Genomic DNA, 18874 nt, shown 5'->3' with positions numbered 1-18874 from the left:
TTTTTTGTAGAGTTCTAGCCTGCTTTATTATATTTTATATGTCACGATTCTTTGGGGATAGATGGGGTTAAATTATTGAAGGAGAGGCTTATAATCAGGTGTTTCAGCATCCAGCCCTCCCCCTCATCTCCCGCCCTGACGTCACTGTCGGTAGCTGTTCACGCAGCGGCGGTGCTGAAGCTGAACAAGATGGCTGTGTGTTGGGGAGCGGAGAGCTGAGAAAGAAGGATAAAGAGTCGTAAATTTAACCAGACACAGCATAAAAACAGACAGAGGGGAGCGCGACACTGGTGTTCGCTCTTGAACTGTGAAGAGTTTTATTTTAGTCAAGCGTGACAAGCCGTAGTACGGCCTAGTCCAGTAGCGACGGTAGGCTTCTCCATCACAAGCCTACCAATTTACTCCAAGGCTGTCTATAGAACAGATTAGCTGAAGGAAGGAAGGAGGCTGGTGAAGAAATTGGACCACGACTAAAGGCGCATTTAAGAAATGTCATTGCTGTGTGTTGGAGGTAAGGAAAAAACAACAATAATGTTTTGGCAGTTTGAGATTATGTTGACTTGCTGGCCGTTTCCGTGACCAGCTGCTGTGGTCAGCCTAATTGCTTCAAGTCGCATCTTCACAGCTTTCTGTGCTTTTAATTGTTAAGATATTGACCTGTAATCGATATTTTGCAATATTGTTGATATTCAGGAATCTCAGTATTTTTATTTGGAACGGGGAAAAAACACCAATTTAATGTAAATCTTGCTATAGCCCACAATAGGCGAAACGATAGGCTACTTAATCACGATTGGCGATTTATCTTATTTTTAAGCGATTGGACTCATTGATAATTAAGCCTGTATTAGCTTGGAAGAATTCACCCAGAATCCTCGAAGGGACCATCGGTTCTGTAGAATAGTCTTACAAAGGCTGGGTTACAACCGGATCGATTTAGAAATGGAGTAGGTGGGTTGCGTCTGGCAGCCGCTGTCAAACATAGTAAAACAAGTTGTAATCATTCCACTCTCTATTTTCCCACGATAACAGCATCGTAGAGGTGTTTTATGTTCTACCTGTCCGTGAATCAGATTGCACTCAGATTTTTACATGTTATAATCGAAATGCAGACATTTCAACTCAGTTTTCATGCGTAATTGCGCAGAGCAAAAAGGCGTGTACTGTATTGGGTTTCTTTTCTTTTAAACCACGTGATTGGCTATACAATTCTTTAATACATTTGCGTGTTTTCTCCTATTGACTGGCAAGGGGAAGCTTTTGGACTATAAGGTAATAAATAACAACCACAACCTTTTGTTTTTAAGAAATTACAATTCCCCCAAGTGGCATCCAAGGTACCATTTCCAGTCATTCTACTGTATACCAGGAACAGACTCCTTATATTCAACTGTAGTGGCTCTATAGTTGCTCACTGAATATGTTTTAGTCAATATAATTAATGGTGAGCATGTCATTTTTTTGGTGAAGCCTAGTTGTTTGTCTGTGATGTATTTCTCCAGAGAAACATGCAGAAAGTGGAGCCAAGAGAGATCTGGTCTCCAGGGCTTTGACCTCATCTGTGTATTGGTGTCAAGCACTCAGATGTAACAATTCACTTACTGTAAGAAGTGAACACAAACAGGATGATGACAAGCCTGGAAATGATACTGCTTTTGATTGATTTAAGCCAATTGACAGGTAGATACCCACCTAGACAAGGCCATTTGACTCACTGTCTGCCTGTCATTCAGAATCAGTCCAAATGCCGGTGTGCCGCTGTGACAGGCACCAGTGTTGACAAAAGGACTGTTCCCTCTCTTCCGGTTATAAAGACACCGGTTTTATCAGGGTGCAGGAAAGGAAAGGAAAGGCGGAATAGCAATCCTCCAAGCTTCTCCAGATTTAGGGAGAGACTGGAGCAGGCTTGTGGTGGTGGTGTGGTGTTTGTGCTGGAGCTGCAAGCTGATTGCACAGATGTCAGGATTGAGACTCGTTGGTGGTCCCTTCATGTCCTGAAGCTTTGTTGGCATAGCAACCCCAGTGGTAGTTTTGGCTTCTGCTGTTTCTGCTTCTTTCTCATCAGTTTACATACACTCCGTTATAGGCCTGGAGCTATGTTCATATTGGTATCATGTTTATTCATGGTAGGTATGAGAAGACTAGGAGGATAAAGTGGATAGTGACCATATTTTTTCACTTTGGTCTGCATGCTAAGATGATGTAGGCTGATCCTTTACTCAGGGTTTTAGGTATAGGCATTGCAAAAGCTAATATGACACTGTGTGGTCACAGATGTGTGTATACCCTACTGCCGTGCCTCGTCCTGTTGGATATAGGCTTTGAAATGATAGGCAATGTCAGAGAAGCTGGCCAATTCAGATCTGGTGACCATCCTATTACTGCCATACCCTGTAGCAAGAGTGAATGAGCATGGGTGAGAGAATATAACCCCCATCATAACAAACAAACTATTCTTATGAGTGGCCCATGGGAGACATCCTCATTAATATCACCTTCTCTCATTAATGCATTATTCAAACATCCATTTGAGACTATTTAAATATGTATTTCAGATCATTAGTGAAGTCCGACATCAGAAATAAATATAATTTAGGGCCGAATCCTCCCTGGCTAGTTCTGTGTCTTATTACCATATCAAACACACTGCTATCTTACTGTAATAATGACTAGGGATACTGGGAGTCTATAAATAGTTGTATTTTTCTCATAAATGTATACCGAAGCATTGTAATGCCTCTGCATCATTCCTCAGTATCTCATGCGACAAGTTTCATGTCAAGTGACACAGCTATCGCACTGTAATTCAAATTATCTTCAGCTAGCCAAGGGCCATTTTGTTTTCATGTAATGGTATACAGTAGATGTATAGCACGGATGTATACTGTGTTACACGATGCCCAGGCTATATATTCTCAGAAATGCTGATTGCTTCAAGTTGGAAATGTCTTTACATTCTGCACCTACATTTTCAGATTCTTTTTTTTTATTAGTCTTTATGTAGTTAGTGCATAATTGGAACCTGTAAAATTAGAAATCACAGTGACCCCTATTGTGTAGTTTTATGACTGTCAAATTATAATCAACATTACTGATATATTCCCCCAGGTATAGGTGAGTTATTGAATTTTATCTGGCAGTGAAGACAGGAAGAGACTTGAAGTAATGACTTCTCACTCTTGGAAATAGTTTTTTATTTTATTGTGCATGTGTGTCAATAATTTTTTTGTCATAATCTTGAGGATTTTTTTTACCGTATTCTCTGGCTACAGGTTTATATTGTTGTTCCTGCTGTCAATACAATTGCTCTGAAGTGTGGGCTCCTTGTAAGCTTTTGATTGGAAAACCTCAGGAAGTAAAAGCCCCTTTAGCTCTTCAACACCAGGGCATGAGTGACTTTATTCGTCCAATTTTCCTCAGCAAAGAAAGAGAAAATGAGATCCTGTAATTGCTGTGCCAGGGACTCAACATTTTCTGTTGAGGGTTTGCAGAAACCACACCCCTTCACTCCTTCCCCCGTGCAATTGCAGCAGTGTTGGTTTAGTATTATGCCTGTGAGCTGTAAGTATCCCCTCCCCTTCCCGGCACCCCCCAACCCCCCTATCCACTCCTGTCACACTGAAGTGGTTATTTTTAGTGTTGGGGATGCAGCTCGCTCTGCCCGCGCTCGGCTGCACAGAGAGATTAATGGAGCAAGAGAGAAAGAGATAGAAAGGGAGCACACGTGCACACTCGCCACATGGCAGGGGGAGCGTGTGGGAGTGAGTGATTGAGTGAGGGGGAGAGAGAGAGAGAGAGGGAGAGAGGGAGAGGGAGAGAGGGAATCCAGACAGGCTGATGGTGAGGAGAGCACAGCGTGAGAGGGAGAGAGAGAGAGAGAGCTGGCAAGGGTGAGCGTATTGAGAAATAGACAGTTGAGGTGCTTCTGTCAATTAGCTTCCATTTATAGAAGCAGGGTGAAAAGAAATAACTCATTCGAATGCCTCTTTGCCAACTGTATATTCATCACTTCCATGGAAATGAAGCTTCCTTGCCCCCCTGAGGCGCGAGTGCCCTGTCAGCAGTTAAAATATCAGGAAGGGGATTTCACTTTGAAGTTGGGTAAGAAGCAGCACATGTTCCACCACACCACTTACTCCTGCACCTGCCTCATGAATCAGAATATTTAACTGATAAGCATTGTCCTAAGGCTTTGCTGGGGTGATACTATTTTTGGAACCCAATTTGTCCGCGATGATTATCATGCCTGCTTTGCTGTCACTGACTCAGAAAATGATTCAGACTTCTTCTCTCCATTACATCAATTCAGGTTGCCACCAACAGCTTTACTTTCTCAACCTAACTTTTTATTGTTGTTGTTTATTGTATTATAAGTTGATGCTTAGGAGGGAGTAGTTATTTCTTTGTTAATTGTCTGTGGGTCACACTTTCTATTTGGATGGCGCTGCTTGTAGCCTAGCACTGACTACATGCTACTTTTCACAGCACTATCCTTAGAGAAGCTTTTTGAGGGTTTGCCTTTGAGCTCCAATTCAGATTTTTTTTTTTATTATTATTTTTATGGCATTTCTGCTTTATTAGACAGTACAGTTGAGAGAGACAGGAAAGGGGGAAGAGAGAGGCGGATGACATGCGACAAAGGTCCCGGGCCGGACCCAAACCCAGGACGCCGTGGCCACATGGCACACGCCCCAGCCAGCTGAGCCACCAGGGCACCCAAACTCGGATTTTTAAATGTTTTAAATGCCTTTTCTCCTCTTTCTTTTCTTAAATGTATCTTCAGTGAAAGGAGGCAATCAGCAGGGGCTAAAAACCAGCACTTTGAATATTAATGCCTTGCTGCTGTACATGGGGGTGAATGGCATCAGCAGGGTGCGGGATTGAATGAATAATGAATGGGCTTTTGACGTCACTGTGGTTTTAAAAGTCACTCTGGTACCTCCAGAGGTCCCCACAGTGGCGGACGTGGCAGTGGCACCTTGGCAGAGCCGTGCCTATTGTGTCAGACAAACCTCAGCGGTGCTCAGTCTTTCATCCACCACCCCCTACTGTCAACCATGCAGGACGACATGCACACACACATCATTCAGAGAAGAAATGGCAGGTGCCCACTCTCCTCCCTGCCCTAGCCACTACCTTGTGACCCTCCACAGAGTGACTCAGAGATCCCGACATCTCCTGCTGAACAGAGGCAGCCTTTGATATTGAGATTCTGCCATTCTGCCCAAAGAGGAAAGAGGCCCGGGCTGACGAGAACAGACCCCTCCTCCTCCTCCCTCTAAAATGCCAGGCTCCTGTCAATCACCAGCCAACCATACTTGCACGCACATGTGCTTCCGGCAGAGGCCTGCATGGACTTCTGGCTTAAGCCACATGAAGCTGCAGGCATAAGCCCTACAAAGGCTTGGGAACAGGCTCATTGAGATGGTTATCTCACATCTACCAGAAAAATGGCCAGCTGCTTATAGTCCTTCAGTATTCATTTGAATCAAAGATCATATGCGATCACAAGATGAAGACAGGAAATATTTGATGTTGGCTCCTTTGGAAATTTGATACAATTGGACAAACATAACTTTAATCACTTGTTTAATGTGGCAAATATTCAGCTGATAGGTGTGAAAAACAGCTATTGCAGCTCTGTTCCAAGAAGTAGACAGATTTCTTATTGTCTCTGACTCTTGTCTTCTCTTAATTTGTTTTGCAGTGAAGAAAGCCAAGCTCGATGGACCCCAAGGTGAGTTGCTGGCATCACTGTGGAGGTCCATCCATTTGTGACTTGTTTTTATTGAACTGGTTTAACAGAAACATACAAACACACTCAATAGCATTACCAAGGGCGTTTGTATTTTTCTTTGCTTTTACAGAGAAATTTAACACTTACGTGACCCTGAAGGTGCAGAATGTTAAGAGCACAACCATCGCTGTGCGTGGCAGCCAGCCATGCTGGGAGCAGGACTTCATGTTGTGAGTCTTTCTTGCCTTCTCTCACTTTTTTCTTCTTCCTCTCCTCCCTGCTCCTTCCCGTTGTGTAATGAGTCGTCTTTTCCCACCCTGCGTCGAGTTGTACTAGTAATTGGAGTATGGGTGGAGGGCTTTCCCAGATTATTCCCAGGTGGACAAAGGGTTGTTCTCTATTGCAAATGTCCCTTGGCAGTTAGGCAGGTAGATTGGAAGGAAGCAGGCAAGTGGTAGAGTAAGGCTCACAGGCTAGCATATATACGGCAGCGTATTGATGCCACAGTGGAAAAAAAAAATCGGCTCAGTATCTCGTTATAACGAGAAACTTTTCTCGTTATAACGAGATCTTTTTCTCGTTATAACAAGATATTTTCACGTTATAATGACATCTTTTCTCGTTATTACAACATACCAACTTATCTCATTATAACGAGAAACGTTTCTCGTTATAATGACATATCAACATATCTCGTTATAACGAGAAACTTTTCTCGTTATAACGAGATATTGACTGTGTCTGAGTCAGGATAAGTTGAGCTGACTGTATTAGCCAGTTGGCTGTAGTGCTGAGCATTGTGAAATGTTTGTGCAGTTTATTGTTGATGCAGTGTGGAGCTTGTACCATCCAGCATCCCATTATATGTTGTTGACGTAACACCATACTGATTTCTTATGTGACTGTGTGTGTAAGAGTTTATTGTGTGCGTGTGTGTGTGTGTGTGTGCGCGCGCGTACGTGTGCGTGTGCGTGCGTGCTCATATGTGTTTATGGTATGGATCCATGTAACATGAAGACCAGACCCCCTGTCTGATTGTTGCTGAGTTGTCTCATTCCATGAGTCTAGTCAACTTGATTAAATCGTGTAAACGAGCCATTCTCAATTTCCCTGATGTCCATAGGCTGTTTTCTCATTTGGCTATATATTTTTTTTCTCATTATAACAGCATTTGAAAGTTTCTTGGTATCTCGTTATAACGAGAAAAGTTTCTCGTTATAACGAGATAAGTTGGTATGTCATAATAACGAGAAAAGTTTCTCGTTATAACGAGATAAGTTGGTATGTCATAATAACGAGAAAAGATGTCATTATAACGTGAAAATATCTTGTTATAACGAGAAAAAGATCTCGTTATAACGAGATACTGAGCCGATTTTTTTTTTCCCACTGTGGCATCAATACGCTGCCGTACATATATGCGTACAGTCAGGCAGACAGTTTTTGAGGGCAAGAATGGAGCCAATAGATGAGTAAAAGGGGGGCCAGGGAGACGGGGAGGCAGTTAAAGCCCCAATCTTTGACCGCGGTGTGATTCTCTGTTGAAACACTCTGTCCCTACGTCTGGCTTTGTTTACACAGTCATTTGTTGATTTGTTGACATTATTCTATCACTCTGAATTTTATTATATGGTCATGCAAGGACTGACATTATCTCATTTTAAGACTGTAAAATGTGTGTTTACAGTTGCAATGGGTGTAAAGGCTGGTTGTAAACGTGCATATTTTGAGTTGCAATGGTTAAAAAAAAAAAAAAAAAAATGCCCCAAAGTTTAAATGGTGAAATAATGTATATTGTATCTTTAATGAGAAAGGCAGATAGAGTGTTAATTCACATGGTGCATTTCTGCTGCCCAAAAGGGACATTCTTGCTCCCTTCTTCTCTCTTCCTTTCTCAAGTCTAGATGTTTTCTCCCCATCTGGGCTTCACAACTGCTGATAAGACCCGCAAGTTGACCAAGCAGAAAAAAGCTGCCAAACAGAACAGATAGAAATGGCATGTCATCCCATTTTTTTAACAATCCTTAATCTGCTATAAGTCAATACAAAAAAACAGCACAGATCTGTCTTGCCTTCTCCTTAGATCTTTCACCCTCTCCTTCTCCCCTGTCTCTCTCTTGCTCCTTTCTCCTCCTCTTTTCTCTTTTATGAAGCACCACCCCAGTCATCTGTTTGCCAGATTACTTCCTTGGCTCTCAGAGAAAGAGAAAGATGCATTTTCATATCAAAGCTGTGGCTATTATTAGGATTTGATTCACTTAGGAGAGCCAGTGGGTCTAAGAGAAGAGGAAGAGGTATTGCCTGACGATGAGAGACATGTAGAGAGCTTAGATATTAGCCAGTCAGATCTGTAGTCACATTATGGTCGGCTAGTCCTGACCATAGCTTTATATACACCTGTAGCTTGATGAGAAAAATGATGCTTAGAGTTCACTGCTGTTTGTTGTATGGAAATATAGTCTGCATTGTCCTCCTGTCTGCACTCCCTCTTATATCCTGCCGACAGTCTAGTTGACAATCCCCCGCTCCCTTTCCGTCTTCATGCTGAGTGACTCATTTCCCTCAGCAGATTGAATCACAGCACATATCCTTCACTGGATTTGAGTGCAGCTCCTGATGGCATAGATTGCGTTTCTGTTGAAGACGTTTTATGCTACGAGGTGTCTGTATAAAACGCTGTCTGCACTCAGCTCTTTCCTACGTTCTGCAATTCTTACTCTGCTTCCTCTGCTTTGTCTCTGACTCATTTCTCTCTCTCTCTCACTCTCTCTCTCTCCCCCTCCCTCCTTCCTTCGCCTGAGCAGTGAGATAAACCGCCTGGATCTGGGCCTGACAGTGGAGGTGTGGAATAAAGGGCTGATCTGGGACACCATGGTGGGAACCTTATGGATCCCCCTGCGCAGCATACGACAGTCCAACGAGGTACACTCCCTCTGTCTCTGGCTCTGCTGCGGGTCTGACTCCCCCAACCCTGGCATTCATTGGCTACATTTACATGCACACCAACACTCTGATGTGAATTAATTACGAGAATGCTATATGGGTTATGTAAACACATCAATCTTAATGTTAGTTTAATGAAGGCCATAGTCAGGGATTTGTAGAGTGCTTATTTGAATGATTGGAGGAGTCAGATTATGGTCAGTTTTTACAAGTTGCAGCATATGTTGAATTGGTCATGTTAACATCTATTATCTTTGTACGGTTAACCTTTCCATTTCCCAAGAGTGAGTTTCTTTCTCAAGTCTGAAAATTTGCGGGAAAGTTAAATGGCAGCAACATGAAACACTTTGTGAACAATATGAGTGCCGTTTAGGATAGGAAGGAATTGTGGAGGCTGACATCACTTGTAGTCTATAGAAGTGATTGATATATTCACTCAATAATTGGAGTATTAACAGAACATTCTTTTGCCACGAGCACCTTAATAGAATTATACTTATTATATTAGATTCTGAGTAAGTGCAATAATTAGATTATGGTGTCCATGTAAACTCAGTCTATGTCACCTTGATTTACCCAAAGCTATATCTCAAGTCTCAACTAACTTTGCAAAAAATGGTCCACCTAACTCTTTGTGCACTTTAATGTATTAAAATGACCACAACTTAATGTAAGCCATTTGACGGATGCTTTTATTTTATTTTGAATGTCCCACAACAACTGAGTGCATACTTTTTTTTAAATATTGGCGCCCATGTAGGAGTTTAACGCCCTAACCGTTGCAGTATTCGTGATGCTACACATGACCATTTTAAGTTAGGTAGCTAGATGCACTGAACAGATATCTTGTGAATCGTCTTCTCCATCAATGCTCAAGCACTGGAAACATGTCAACTGTTTTCAGAGTGTAATGAAGGGTAAATGAAGATCAAGTGATAGCATCTCAAGGGAATATCTCTCCACATTTATTATAGTTGGGGCTATTTTTAGCACAATATAGGCTGCTGTTTTTTTCAGTTACAGTAAAAGGTTAGCTGTAAGTAGATTAACATTGAGATTTGACTGGTGCAGCTTCAAGCGCATACAAAATGGCATATTTAATATCATATTGTTGTCATGGTAATGTTTCTGTACCCCTCTGTCTCTGTCTCCTGCAGGAGGGTCCAGGCCAGTGGCTCACCCTGGACTCCAATGTGATCATGGCTGAGAATGAGATCTGCGGAACCAAAGACCCAACCTTCCACCGGGTGCTGCTCGACACCCGCTTTGAACTGCCACTAGGTCAGGCCATTCATACTGTGCAAAATACTAATATAATATTATTGGTTGAGAATTGTTCAAGTGTAATCAAGTTTTATTTATATAGCCCTTTCTTACAAGCATGTAATATGTAATATGTAATTTGTAATGAGTAAGTAATAAGATAAAATACTACAACTGATACTCTATTATTGATACTCTTACTATTACTACTACTTCTAGTACTACTGCTACTGCCACCAATATTTATACTCCTGCTGTTGTCATGAAGCTGTTGAAAGAAAATGACGTGCTTGCTGTCTGGCTCTATACCAATGTTTATACTGAGTGTATAGTGTCCAATATTTAATATGCGGACTAGGGCATCGTTCTGAGAGTTTTGTGTTGTGTGCTGCAGACATTCCAGAGGAAGAGGCCAGATACTGGGCCAAGAAACTAGAACAACTAAACGCCATGAGAGACCAAGACGTAAGAACATCATTCTTCTCTCGCTTTCTACCCTCTCTCCTCTCCATCCTGTCAGTTTACATGTTTGTAAACTTTCATGCCTTTCGTGTGTGTGTGTGTGTGTGTGTGCGTGCGCACATGTGTGTGTGCGTATGTGTTGGTCACTCTCTCTCTCTCTCTCTCTCTCTCTCTCTCTCTCCCCCCATACCATCTCCTTCCTCTCTTTCTCCATTTTCCATATTCTCTCTCTAATTACGTTCTATGGCATTTCTCAAATTAAGGGCTGCCAATAATGGCAGATGGCTTTTTGCAGACAGTCAATACATTTACCAGTAATTTGCCTCAGCTGAAGTAATGGATACCTTTTTTCTGAGATGTCTGTTGTGTTTCCTTTTTTTTTTCTTTCAGTATGCCTATCAAGAGGAGCAGGAGCGACCACTCCATGCACCATCAACACAGTGCTGTGAGTGCCTCCAGACTAGTCGAATACAAAATATCCATACACTCCTCTTACACTTTCATCTTTGCCATCCTAACTTCTCTTCTCTGATACCTCTCTGCTCCTCCTGCCTTTTCTCCTCCTCCGTCCTTATTATGCCTCCTATTTCTCCTTCTCTTCCCACTCCGACTCTTCTTCTTTCTCCTGACTCATTGAGGACAGGATTAGACGGGAGGTTGCAATGAGGCTGATAGATGAGGCACAGGATGGTGGGAGGGGGGGAGGAAAGCTGACGTGACGAATCAGGCGAGCGGGCCTGCCCGAGCAGCAGAATGACTTATAGGTGCTAGATGTGTGATGAATGTGAACTGACATACACTGGCTTGTCAGACACACACCACCCTGCCTGTCTGTCTGTCTGTCTGGTTGATGATGGCAAAGGCACCTGGTGGATGAGTGTGTGTGTGTGTGTGTAGTATAAATCTGTGGACACATCTGCAGAGGCTTTGGTGGGTGGCATGATTCTCTTGTGTGTGTGCGTGTAGAAAAAGAGAGATGCTACAGTATGTGTGTATTTTCTGCTGTGAGTCACAGGCTAGCAGGGTGTGAGTAATAGCTGATTTCTGTCTGGGTTTTACTAAAACCCACACACTGGGCCCCCTGCTTTTCTTCCCTGCTCACACACACACACCACCCACACGCACACGCACACACACACACACACACACACACACACATACGGGTTTAGCTCACTCACTGACTCTCCTCCACACAAATTTAAACGTTAAAAAGATTGTTTCTCAAGGCCACGGAGCTCTCACTCACTCTGGTGTGTTGGTACCTGGCTCTAGGACTGCTTGTGTATTTAATTTATGGCCCAAACCCAATTGTGTTTTTCCAACCTCTCATTTCCTTGCAGGTAATTGGAGTCTGTGGGGAGATCAGCAAAGTAAGTTTCTTTCATGCACTTCTACTAATGACTATGGGAGTAATTTTGTATTTACTGTCCATGTCTCACTTAACGTAATGATCTCCTTGTGCAGTTTTCCCCTGAGATCATTAGCTGCCATATTACCTTTTTTTTTCTCTCATCCTCTCCAAACTCTCTGGCAGCTCATATCAGTATTCTGCTGATGGATTTGACAGCAAAACTGTTTGAATTATACTGAATAAATCACAGAAAAATGAAAATGGTATTCTTTCAAGATATATTATGAGCATGTCTTCCACCAGTAACCAAACCAGCTTCCAAATATTATTTGCAAAGTTTTTTCTGGTTTGATTTATCTTATTTAGGTGCCAGATGGGTGGGGTTTGCCACATAGAGCAATACAATGGTACCAGAAAGTTGTGAACAAGCAAAGTCAGTCTTTTCAGTGATTGACACCTTGCCTGTCACATGAATTCTCCTAAACCCCATCCAAGCAGATTAAAACAAATGGTGTGAATAATTTGCAAATACAGTTTGATTACAAGTCTGACTGATGATCCTCACCTTGTCTGGGCCCTCCCTTTGTCCCCTGTCCTGCTGTGTGTGCAAACAGATGAGGACCCAGACAGTGCTGTGGACGACAGGGACAGCGACTACCGCAGCGAGACCAGTAACAGCATCCCTCCTCCCTACTACACCACCTCGCAGCCCAATGCTTCCATGCACCAGTACCCCATGAGGCACCAGCAGTACAGACACTCCTACAACGAAGACAGCCATGAGCTGGACTACGACCACAGAGCCATGAGGTAACAAACATAGTACAGCTACTGTGGCACACACACACACACATGCACGGACACACATGCACACAAAAACTGAGGCAGAGTGGTTTCTTTCACTTGAGTTTCCTTGCTTATGTGCACCCATCAAGTTACACAGGGGAGCTGTCCAAAAGTATCGATAAGCCTAACAGAGAGACAGGCTTTCTTTTGGTCTCAGTGGGAAATGAAGGGAAGAAGAACAAGGAACAAAACCGTTAAATGTTGAAAATGTAGTACCACTCACAATCTTAAGAATATGTCTTTGGTAATAACTTGAGTCTTTATCCACCTAGCATATAGTCCTGAGACAGCTGATTCCCAGTGGTCATGTTTTGTTTCACTGTGTTGTACATGGTAACATGTTGTCCCACTGTGCTCTCCCCCTCTAGAGAATAACCCTGGCCTCAGTGTATACAAGCATGCTGGGGCGCAGAGTTCTTGTATACAGGTCATGTACGAAGAGAGCCTTTGTGGTTATCTTTTCTGTGAGTGTATGGGTGTGCGTGTGTGTGTGTGTATGCAAGCATGCTTGTGTGCATGTGTGAGTGTATGAGCATCAGAAACCCCATGTAATCTCTCTTCTACACTAATTTATTTTGCAGAAAACAAAATGATTTTTGTTAACATTTTTTTCTGGACACACTTTTAAAGGCGCCAGACCATCAAAACTCATGCATTGCATGGTGAGATCCAATACTGCAGAAAGTTTGATTTTCTTTGTCCTTTTTAATTCACCAGTAATCACATTTGAGTTAGATTTAGATGGGTAAAATAAATCTCCTTCGAGTGCACAACCTCTTCCTGGCTCATCAGTGAGAGGTCTTTATACAGAAGCTTAACGGGGCAGTGCAGAGGCTCACTTTGGTTAGCGCTTTCTTTGACAGATTTGCACCGAGCTCTACTGATGCTCCTCTCCCCTCTCCCCACCTTCCTCCTTCCTCCTCCTCCTCCTCCTCCTGCTCTTACCAGACGCTATGATAGTTTAGACTCGGCCACCAACGGGCGCAGCGATATCGACTCAGGTTCGGGGTCGAGCCGGCGCACCAGCCGTCAGTATTCTCTAGACAGTAGGCATTCGCTGTCCGATAGGTGGGTCTCTGTACCTCCTCTCCAACTCCTCCTCTTCCTCCTCCTCCTCTTCCTCCTGCTCCGGCCTGTGACTCCGTCTCGCTGTGACGTCAGTGGTGGACTTGTCCTGTCCTCCTCGCTCGCTGTGCTTGCATGCATGTGCTCGTACCCTCTCTCTATATATGTATATTGTATATCGTTATAGAGATCTACTGCTCCTGCATCTACTGTATCTATACTGTGTTCCTGGTGACTAATTGACCAGTATAACAAATAATGTACCATGCTCATCTTCTCCATTGTAACTCTAACTTTTATATGCAACTTCTTTGCCTGTGTGTGTGTGTGTGTGTGTGTGTGTGTGTGTGTGTGTGTGTGTGTGTGTGTGTGTGTGTGTGTGTGCGTGTGCGTGTGTGTATTTGTGTATGCGTGTATGTGTTGTTGCGTAACAGTCAGAGTCAGAGGGGTTAATTGTTGGTTGATTGTTCAGCTGATTGTTCAGAGTTTGTGTAAGAGCTTGTGTGTGTGTGTGTGTGTGTGTGTGTGTGTGTGTGCTTGCATATCTGCTTTTGTGGCAACCTGTTATTACTGCCTTCTCCTATGTGTGAGACATTGAGAAGAACCCTATGTAATTCAGGGTGTCCCACAGTTGCCAATTATACAGATCTGCCTCCCACTTGTAAGACAGCAGGAGACCTTCAGCCCAGTAATGGATCCATAGCAGAGAGGGCAAGACAGAGGACACACATCCTCCTACAGTTTACTTGGCTTTACTTTACTTTTTCCATCTATCGTTGTTTTTTTCTTTATTGAGAAGGGAGGCAGACATGTGTATTTGAATCAAATGTTATGCAAGCCTTTGTCAGCGTCTGTGTCAGTCTGTGTGTGAGTTGAGGGTGGTGAGAGAGCTGATGAAAAGGAAAGAGCGTAGAGTAACAGTCGTGATTGAGTGTTCATGTGTCCATTCATCCTTACCCCTATGTTCCATCTGGTTCGCAGCCCGAGGCCATTATACTCTCCACTCCCTTACTGATCCTACACCATGCGTTATTGAACCAACACGTCTGTAATCAATAGTCTCAACGATAGTGTATGTGTGTGTGTATGTTTGTGTGCGCGCATTCGAGTGTGTATGCACGTTTGCGTATGTGTCTGATATTTCTCTCTGACTCATGGCCCGTCTCATTGTCTAATAGCCTCATTCATCATTCTGAATAAATATTCCTCTCTTATTTGTCTGCAAAAGAAAGACTGTTTTTCCTCTGTCAGCCTAATAAATGATCCTCTTCCTCTCAGTCTCTCCCTCTCGCTATTTCTTTCACTCTCATTCTCTCTCTCTCTCTCTCTCCTTCCTTACGTAGCTGGGTCTGTCATACTTTTGAAGGTTGACTTTCTTTAATTTGATTAGGTCTATTTATGTCTTAGATATGCAAATCAATTGTCAAGTTTTTGCGATCAAGTGTGTGTGGTATGTGTTTCTGTCAGTGAGTGTGTGTGTGTGTGTGTGTGTGTGTGTGTGTCCTTCTATCTTCTACAAGCATCCACAAGTAATCTTTCCCACTACTAAGAAGATGATTCCCCCTGCAGTTACCTCTCCAGCTAACCCACACACATGCATTTGTAAACACTAGCTTGTCTCCTGATTGGTTGGTTCAAAGCCACTCCTCTTTTCCCATAGGTTAGCTGTCTCCCTCCCTGACCCCAACACACAAGTTCCTTAACTGTCACCCTGGCAGACAAACCCCTTAACATGCAAGTCTGGGAACCTCTTTAGTTGTTCTCCTACACTTGTGTGTGTTTGTGTGTTTAGTAACTGTTCTCCATATCTCCCTCTCCCTTCAGTCCAACAGACAGTCGTTACGCCTCGTCAGGCGAGCTGAGTCGAGGCAGCTCTCAGCTCAGCGAGGAGTTCGGTCCTGAAGACGGTGAGAGCTTGCGAGGTTCCGAGTTCTACGACGAAAATGACTCCTACCACTCCTGCCACTCCTCTGTCAGCTACGGCAAGGAGGACTCCACAGGCTGGGACGGCGAGGAGCCCCAGGGGGTCTACAGCGACGAGGGAGGCTACATCAAAGACGGAGGCGAGGAGGGGGCGCTGTATGACGAAGAGGACGGAGAGATGTACGAGGAGGAAGGAGAGTACAACTATGAGGATGAGGAGGAGATGCCGTATGAGGAAGATGAAGATATGTACCCACTGGACGGCACGCTCAGCGAAGACCAGGAGCTACCCTACACCCCGACACCCACTGGCACCGCCCCCTCCCTGCTGCAACCCTCCGAGAGCCTATCCTCCACCAGGCCACCCCTGGAGAAGCAGACCTCCTTGCACCAGCAGCAGCCGCCCCATGCTCAGCTCCAGCCCCCCAGCATGGCCCCCGGTCTGGCTCCCGTCACCCAGGACAACACCATGCCCCCTTTCAGCGCAGAAGCCACCAAGCCTCCCTTCACACCCACCCAGCCAGGTCTGTCCATCTCCACCACATCCACCACCGCCGCCACCACAGCTCTACCGCAGGTCCCAGCCCCAGATACCCAATCCATGGAGCCTGAGCTCAAGCCTGATGAGCCTCCACCCCCAGAGCAGCCGCCTGCAGTGGACAGCGTCCCCGCTGCTCCTGAAGAGAAAACAGAGGAACCTCCTGTTCCAAGGTGAACACCCTAATGCTGTTGACATACTGTCTGTTTCTTTGAGGATATCATAATTCAGTTACCTACTAATGTCAATTAATTTTCTCCAAATGTTAGTCCGAGGTAATTGATCTGCATAATTACATTCAGGACATAAGATAATAGAGTACATACAGTCTGCAGTTGTACAGAAATAACCTTTTGAAAATCATACTCCTTTGCCATCCATTCTTGTTCCATCCTCAACCATTCGGTCAGCTTCCCAAAGAGAGAGATCATGGAGCCTGGTCCTGCCAGGGCCAAGGCCAACTGGCTTCGGCTCTTCAGCAGGGTACGACTACAGCTGCAAGAGGTAGGGTCTGTGTGTGTGTGTGTGTGTGTGTGTGTGTGTGTGTGTGTGTGCACATGGTTGTGCATTTTCGTAACGTGTACATTCATACAGGCGTATGCATGCGCTTGTGAGAGTGTGTGTAATATGTTTTCTCTGTTGTCTTTTCCTGCTTTAACTCATAAGTCTACTATTTGAGTTCTGACTTGTCGCATCAGTCCCTGCATGTCCTTGTAGTTTTTCCAGCTTATGTTGACTGGCCCTACTATTTTTTCCTCAGTTGTTGATTGCTGTGGGTTGTATTGTCTTGTCTTTATTTGGTTATGATAGGTTCTGTTTACCCCTTGTATCGTTTGCCATTTCATTATTTTCTTTTCAGTTGTTTGCCATCCTCGTAGCGATTTGCATGTTGTCCATTCTGATAACCCACGGCTGGAGCAGACTCTCAGGTGGGTGTGGCCAAGAGTGTGCTAATTAAGAGTAATTTATAGAGTATGTATCCTATGTGGCTCAGAGATATTTATGGATGCCAAGCAACATATAGTAAGCTGTCCACTGTTGCTGTAAGTCTGCTAAGTGTCATTTTCTAAGCCTGACATTTATGCCAATTAGGACTTCTATTTCTATGGATCAGTGTGACGTGAGTATCAGTGCTGTGTGTCATTCTTTGAACAGGCAGAGAGACAAAGAACATGTCTTTCTATAATAGAGCAGATAGAATTAGAAGAATGATTACACAGATAGCCATCTGGCAGTAATCCACTTTTACTATGCTTCTCAAACACAAAGGCCTCACTGACGTCAATAACCACCATACTCACTCAGAAAGACAGAAAGCTGCACCTCTCTCCTCATCTCTCCCTTTCTTTCTCTCTCTCTCCCCTTTTACTTCTGCTGTATTATTCATTTGTGAATTCTGGGTACACTTGTGGTCATTATGGCAGCAGCAGCTAGTAGGGAACCCGATAGTGAAATATTGCTGACTCTTTACCAAGGAATACCATATTTCTAGATTTTGCTAGTTACGCAATAAAAAAGACAATATAAAAGCACTATGTACAGTACTATAATATGCTGTGCCTCCTTTTGTTCCAATCAGTACTCTAATGGCTGCTCTCCCTGCCTTTCCCACCTTTCCCACCTCATCTCTCTCTCCACAGGCCCGAGGAGAGAGCGTTGGCATTGCCTCTCTGCTTTTATCAGCAGGGTAAGTCATCAAGACACTCTAATTACTACGGTCGCTGAGACTCTCAACGGTCAAGACTGCTATCTATATCTTATAGAGCCATAGGCAAGCCCACTGTTTTCGTGTCTGAATGAAATTTTTGTCAAACTAATTATGAAACGTGTTAGCATGGTCATCATGTCCAGCTTCAAATTAACAACTCTTACTGAAAGAGAAAAAAAATAAATGTCATCAGTGCTCATCATGTCTGGGAGCTGTTGAGGCATTCACTGTCACATACATTTATAATTGCTACTATATGAGGATCTTATTGACACATTTGCTGAATCAGTATGTGTGTGTTTTGTCTCCAGGGTGGGCGGTGCTCTGTATAGCATAGACAGCATGCCAGATCTGAGGAAGAGGAAAGCCATGCCCCTGGTCAGAGATCTGGTGAGTTTCAGCAGTAGTCGCTTAATATTCTCCTGACTAAGTCTCACCTCTCTCCAGCCAATCTCTCTTTCACTCCCATCTACTGTAGCTATTCCCCCTTTTGCTTACCTTCTGATTCCCTGCTCTCCTCTCTCTATTTATTTTATTCTCTCTACCTCCTGGTCTTTCGCCTTGCTTCTCGCCCCCTCCTTTTTACTTGTCTTCCTCTCTCTTTGAGCTCTCTGCACTGCTTCCACCCTGCATCAACTCTGCGTGTATGAAGGGAAGTTGCCCTGCTGTTACAGCCTGTGAGGGTGAGCTCCAGGGTTGAGGGGCCACTGGGTCCAGACTTAGAGGGCCAGGGGGTCTTTTCTGACTGACATTGACGCCTGCTAGATGCTGTCAAAAAACAGACCTTCCGTTACCCTGCCATCGTCCCCATGTCTCCGTGACACTGCCTCACTGCTGACAAGCCTACGTGAGATGTTTAGAAATCCTGTGGAGAAACCTGCAACCTATTTGGCTTCCTATGAGCGTCTTGAAATCCCATACAGGGTGGGGACGGCAGCAGGTACATGTCAGTTCAATATTATCAACAACCACTCATCAGCACAACCTACCTTTGCTTGTTTCTTCAGAAAAGGTGAATAGTGTCTAGTCAGAAAATGT

At 44.0% G+C, this 18874-nt stretch overlaps 1 protein-coding gene across 1 annotated transcript in view; it reads left to right on the top strand.

Annotated features, from left to right (window-relative positions):
- The first annotated feature begins 489 nt into the window (after positions 1 to 489).
- unc13a (unc-13 homolog A (C. elegans)) overlaps positions 490 to 18874 on the top strand; it is a 42671-nt gene continuing 24286 nt past the window's right edge. Inside the window, exons 1-14 of the mRNA XM_071532225.1 lie at positions 490 to 511; positions 5708 to 5737; positions 5868 to 5967; positions 8542 to 8659; positions 9838 to 9961; positions 10338 to 10408; positions 10796 to 10850; positions 11746 to 11775; positions 12371 to 12566; positions 13551 to 13670; positions 15492 to 16301; positions 16539 to 16632; positions 17769 to 17815; positions 18148 to 18226. Coding sequence (XP_071388326.1) covers positions 490 to 511; positions 5708 to 5737; positions 5868 to 5967; positions 8542 to 8659; positions 9838 to 9961; positions 10338 to 10408; positions 10796 to 10850; positions 11746 to 11775; positions 12371 to 12566; positions 13551 to 13670; positions 15492 to 16301; positions 16539 to 16632; positions 17769 to 17815; positions 18148 to 18226 — 1896 coding nt within the window. The remainder of the gene's footprint in view (positions 512 to 5707; positions 5738 to 5867; positions 5968 to 8541; positions 8660 to 9837; positions 9962 to 10337; positions 10409 to 10795; positions 10851 to 11745; positions 11776 to 12370; positions 12567 to 13550; positions 13671 to 15491; positions 16302 to 16538; positions 16633 to 17768; positions 17816 to 18147; positions 18227 to 18874) is intronic.

The sequence above is a fragment of the Centroberyx affinis genome, unplaced genomic scaffold (assembly GCF_046629955.1).
Source record: "Centroberyx affinis isolate AG114_WGS23_722 - 3 ecotype Tasmania unplaced genomic scaffold, CSIRO-AGI_Caff_v1 ptg002177l_1, whole genome shotgun sequence".
Taxonomy (NCBI): domain Eukaryota; kingdom Metazoa; phylum Chordata; class Actinopteri; order Beryciformes; family Berycidae; genus Centroberyx; species Centroberyx affinis.
The sequence above is the reverse complement of the archived record's forward strand: the minus strand, read 5'-3'. Positions and strand labels throughout refer to the sequence as shown.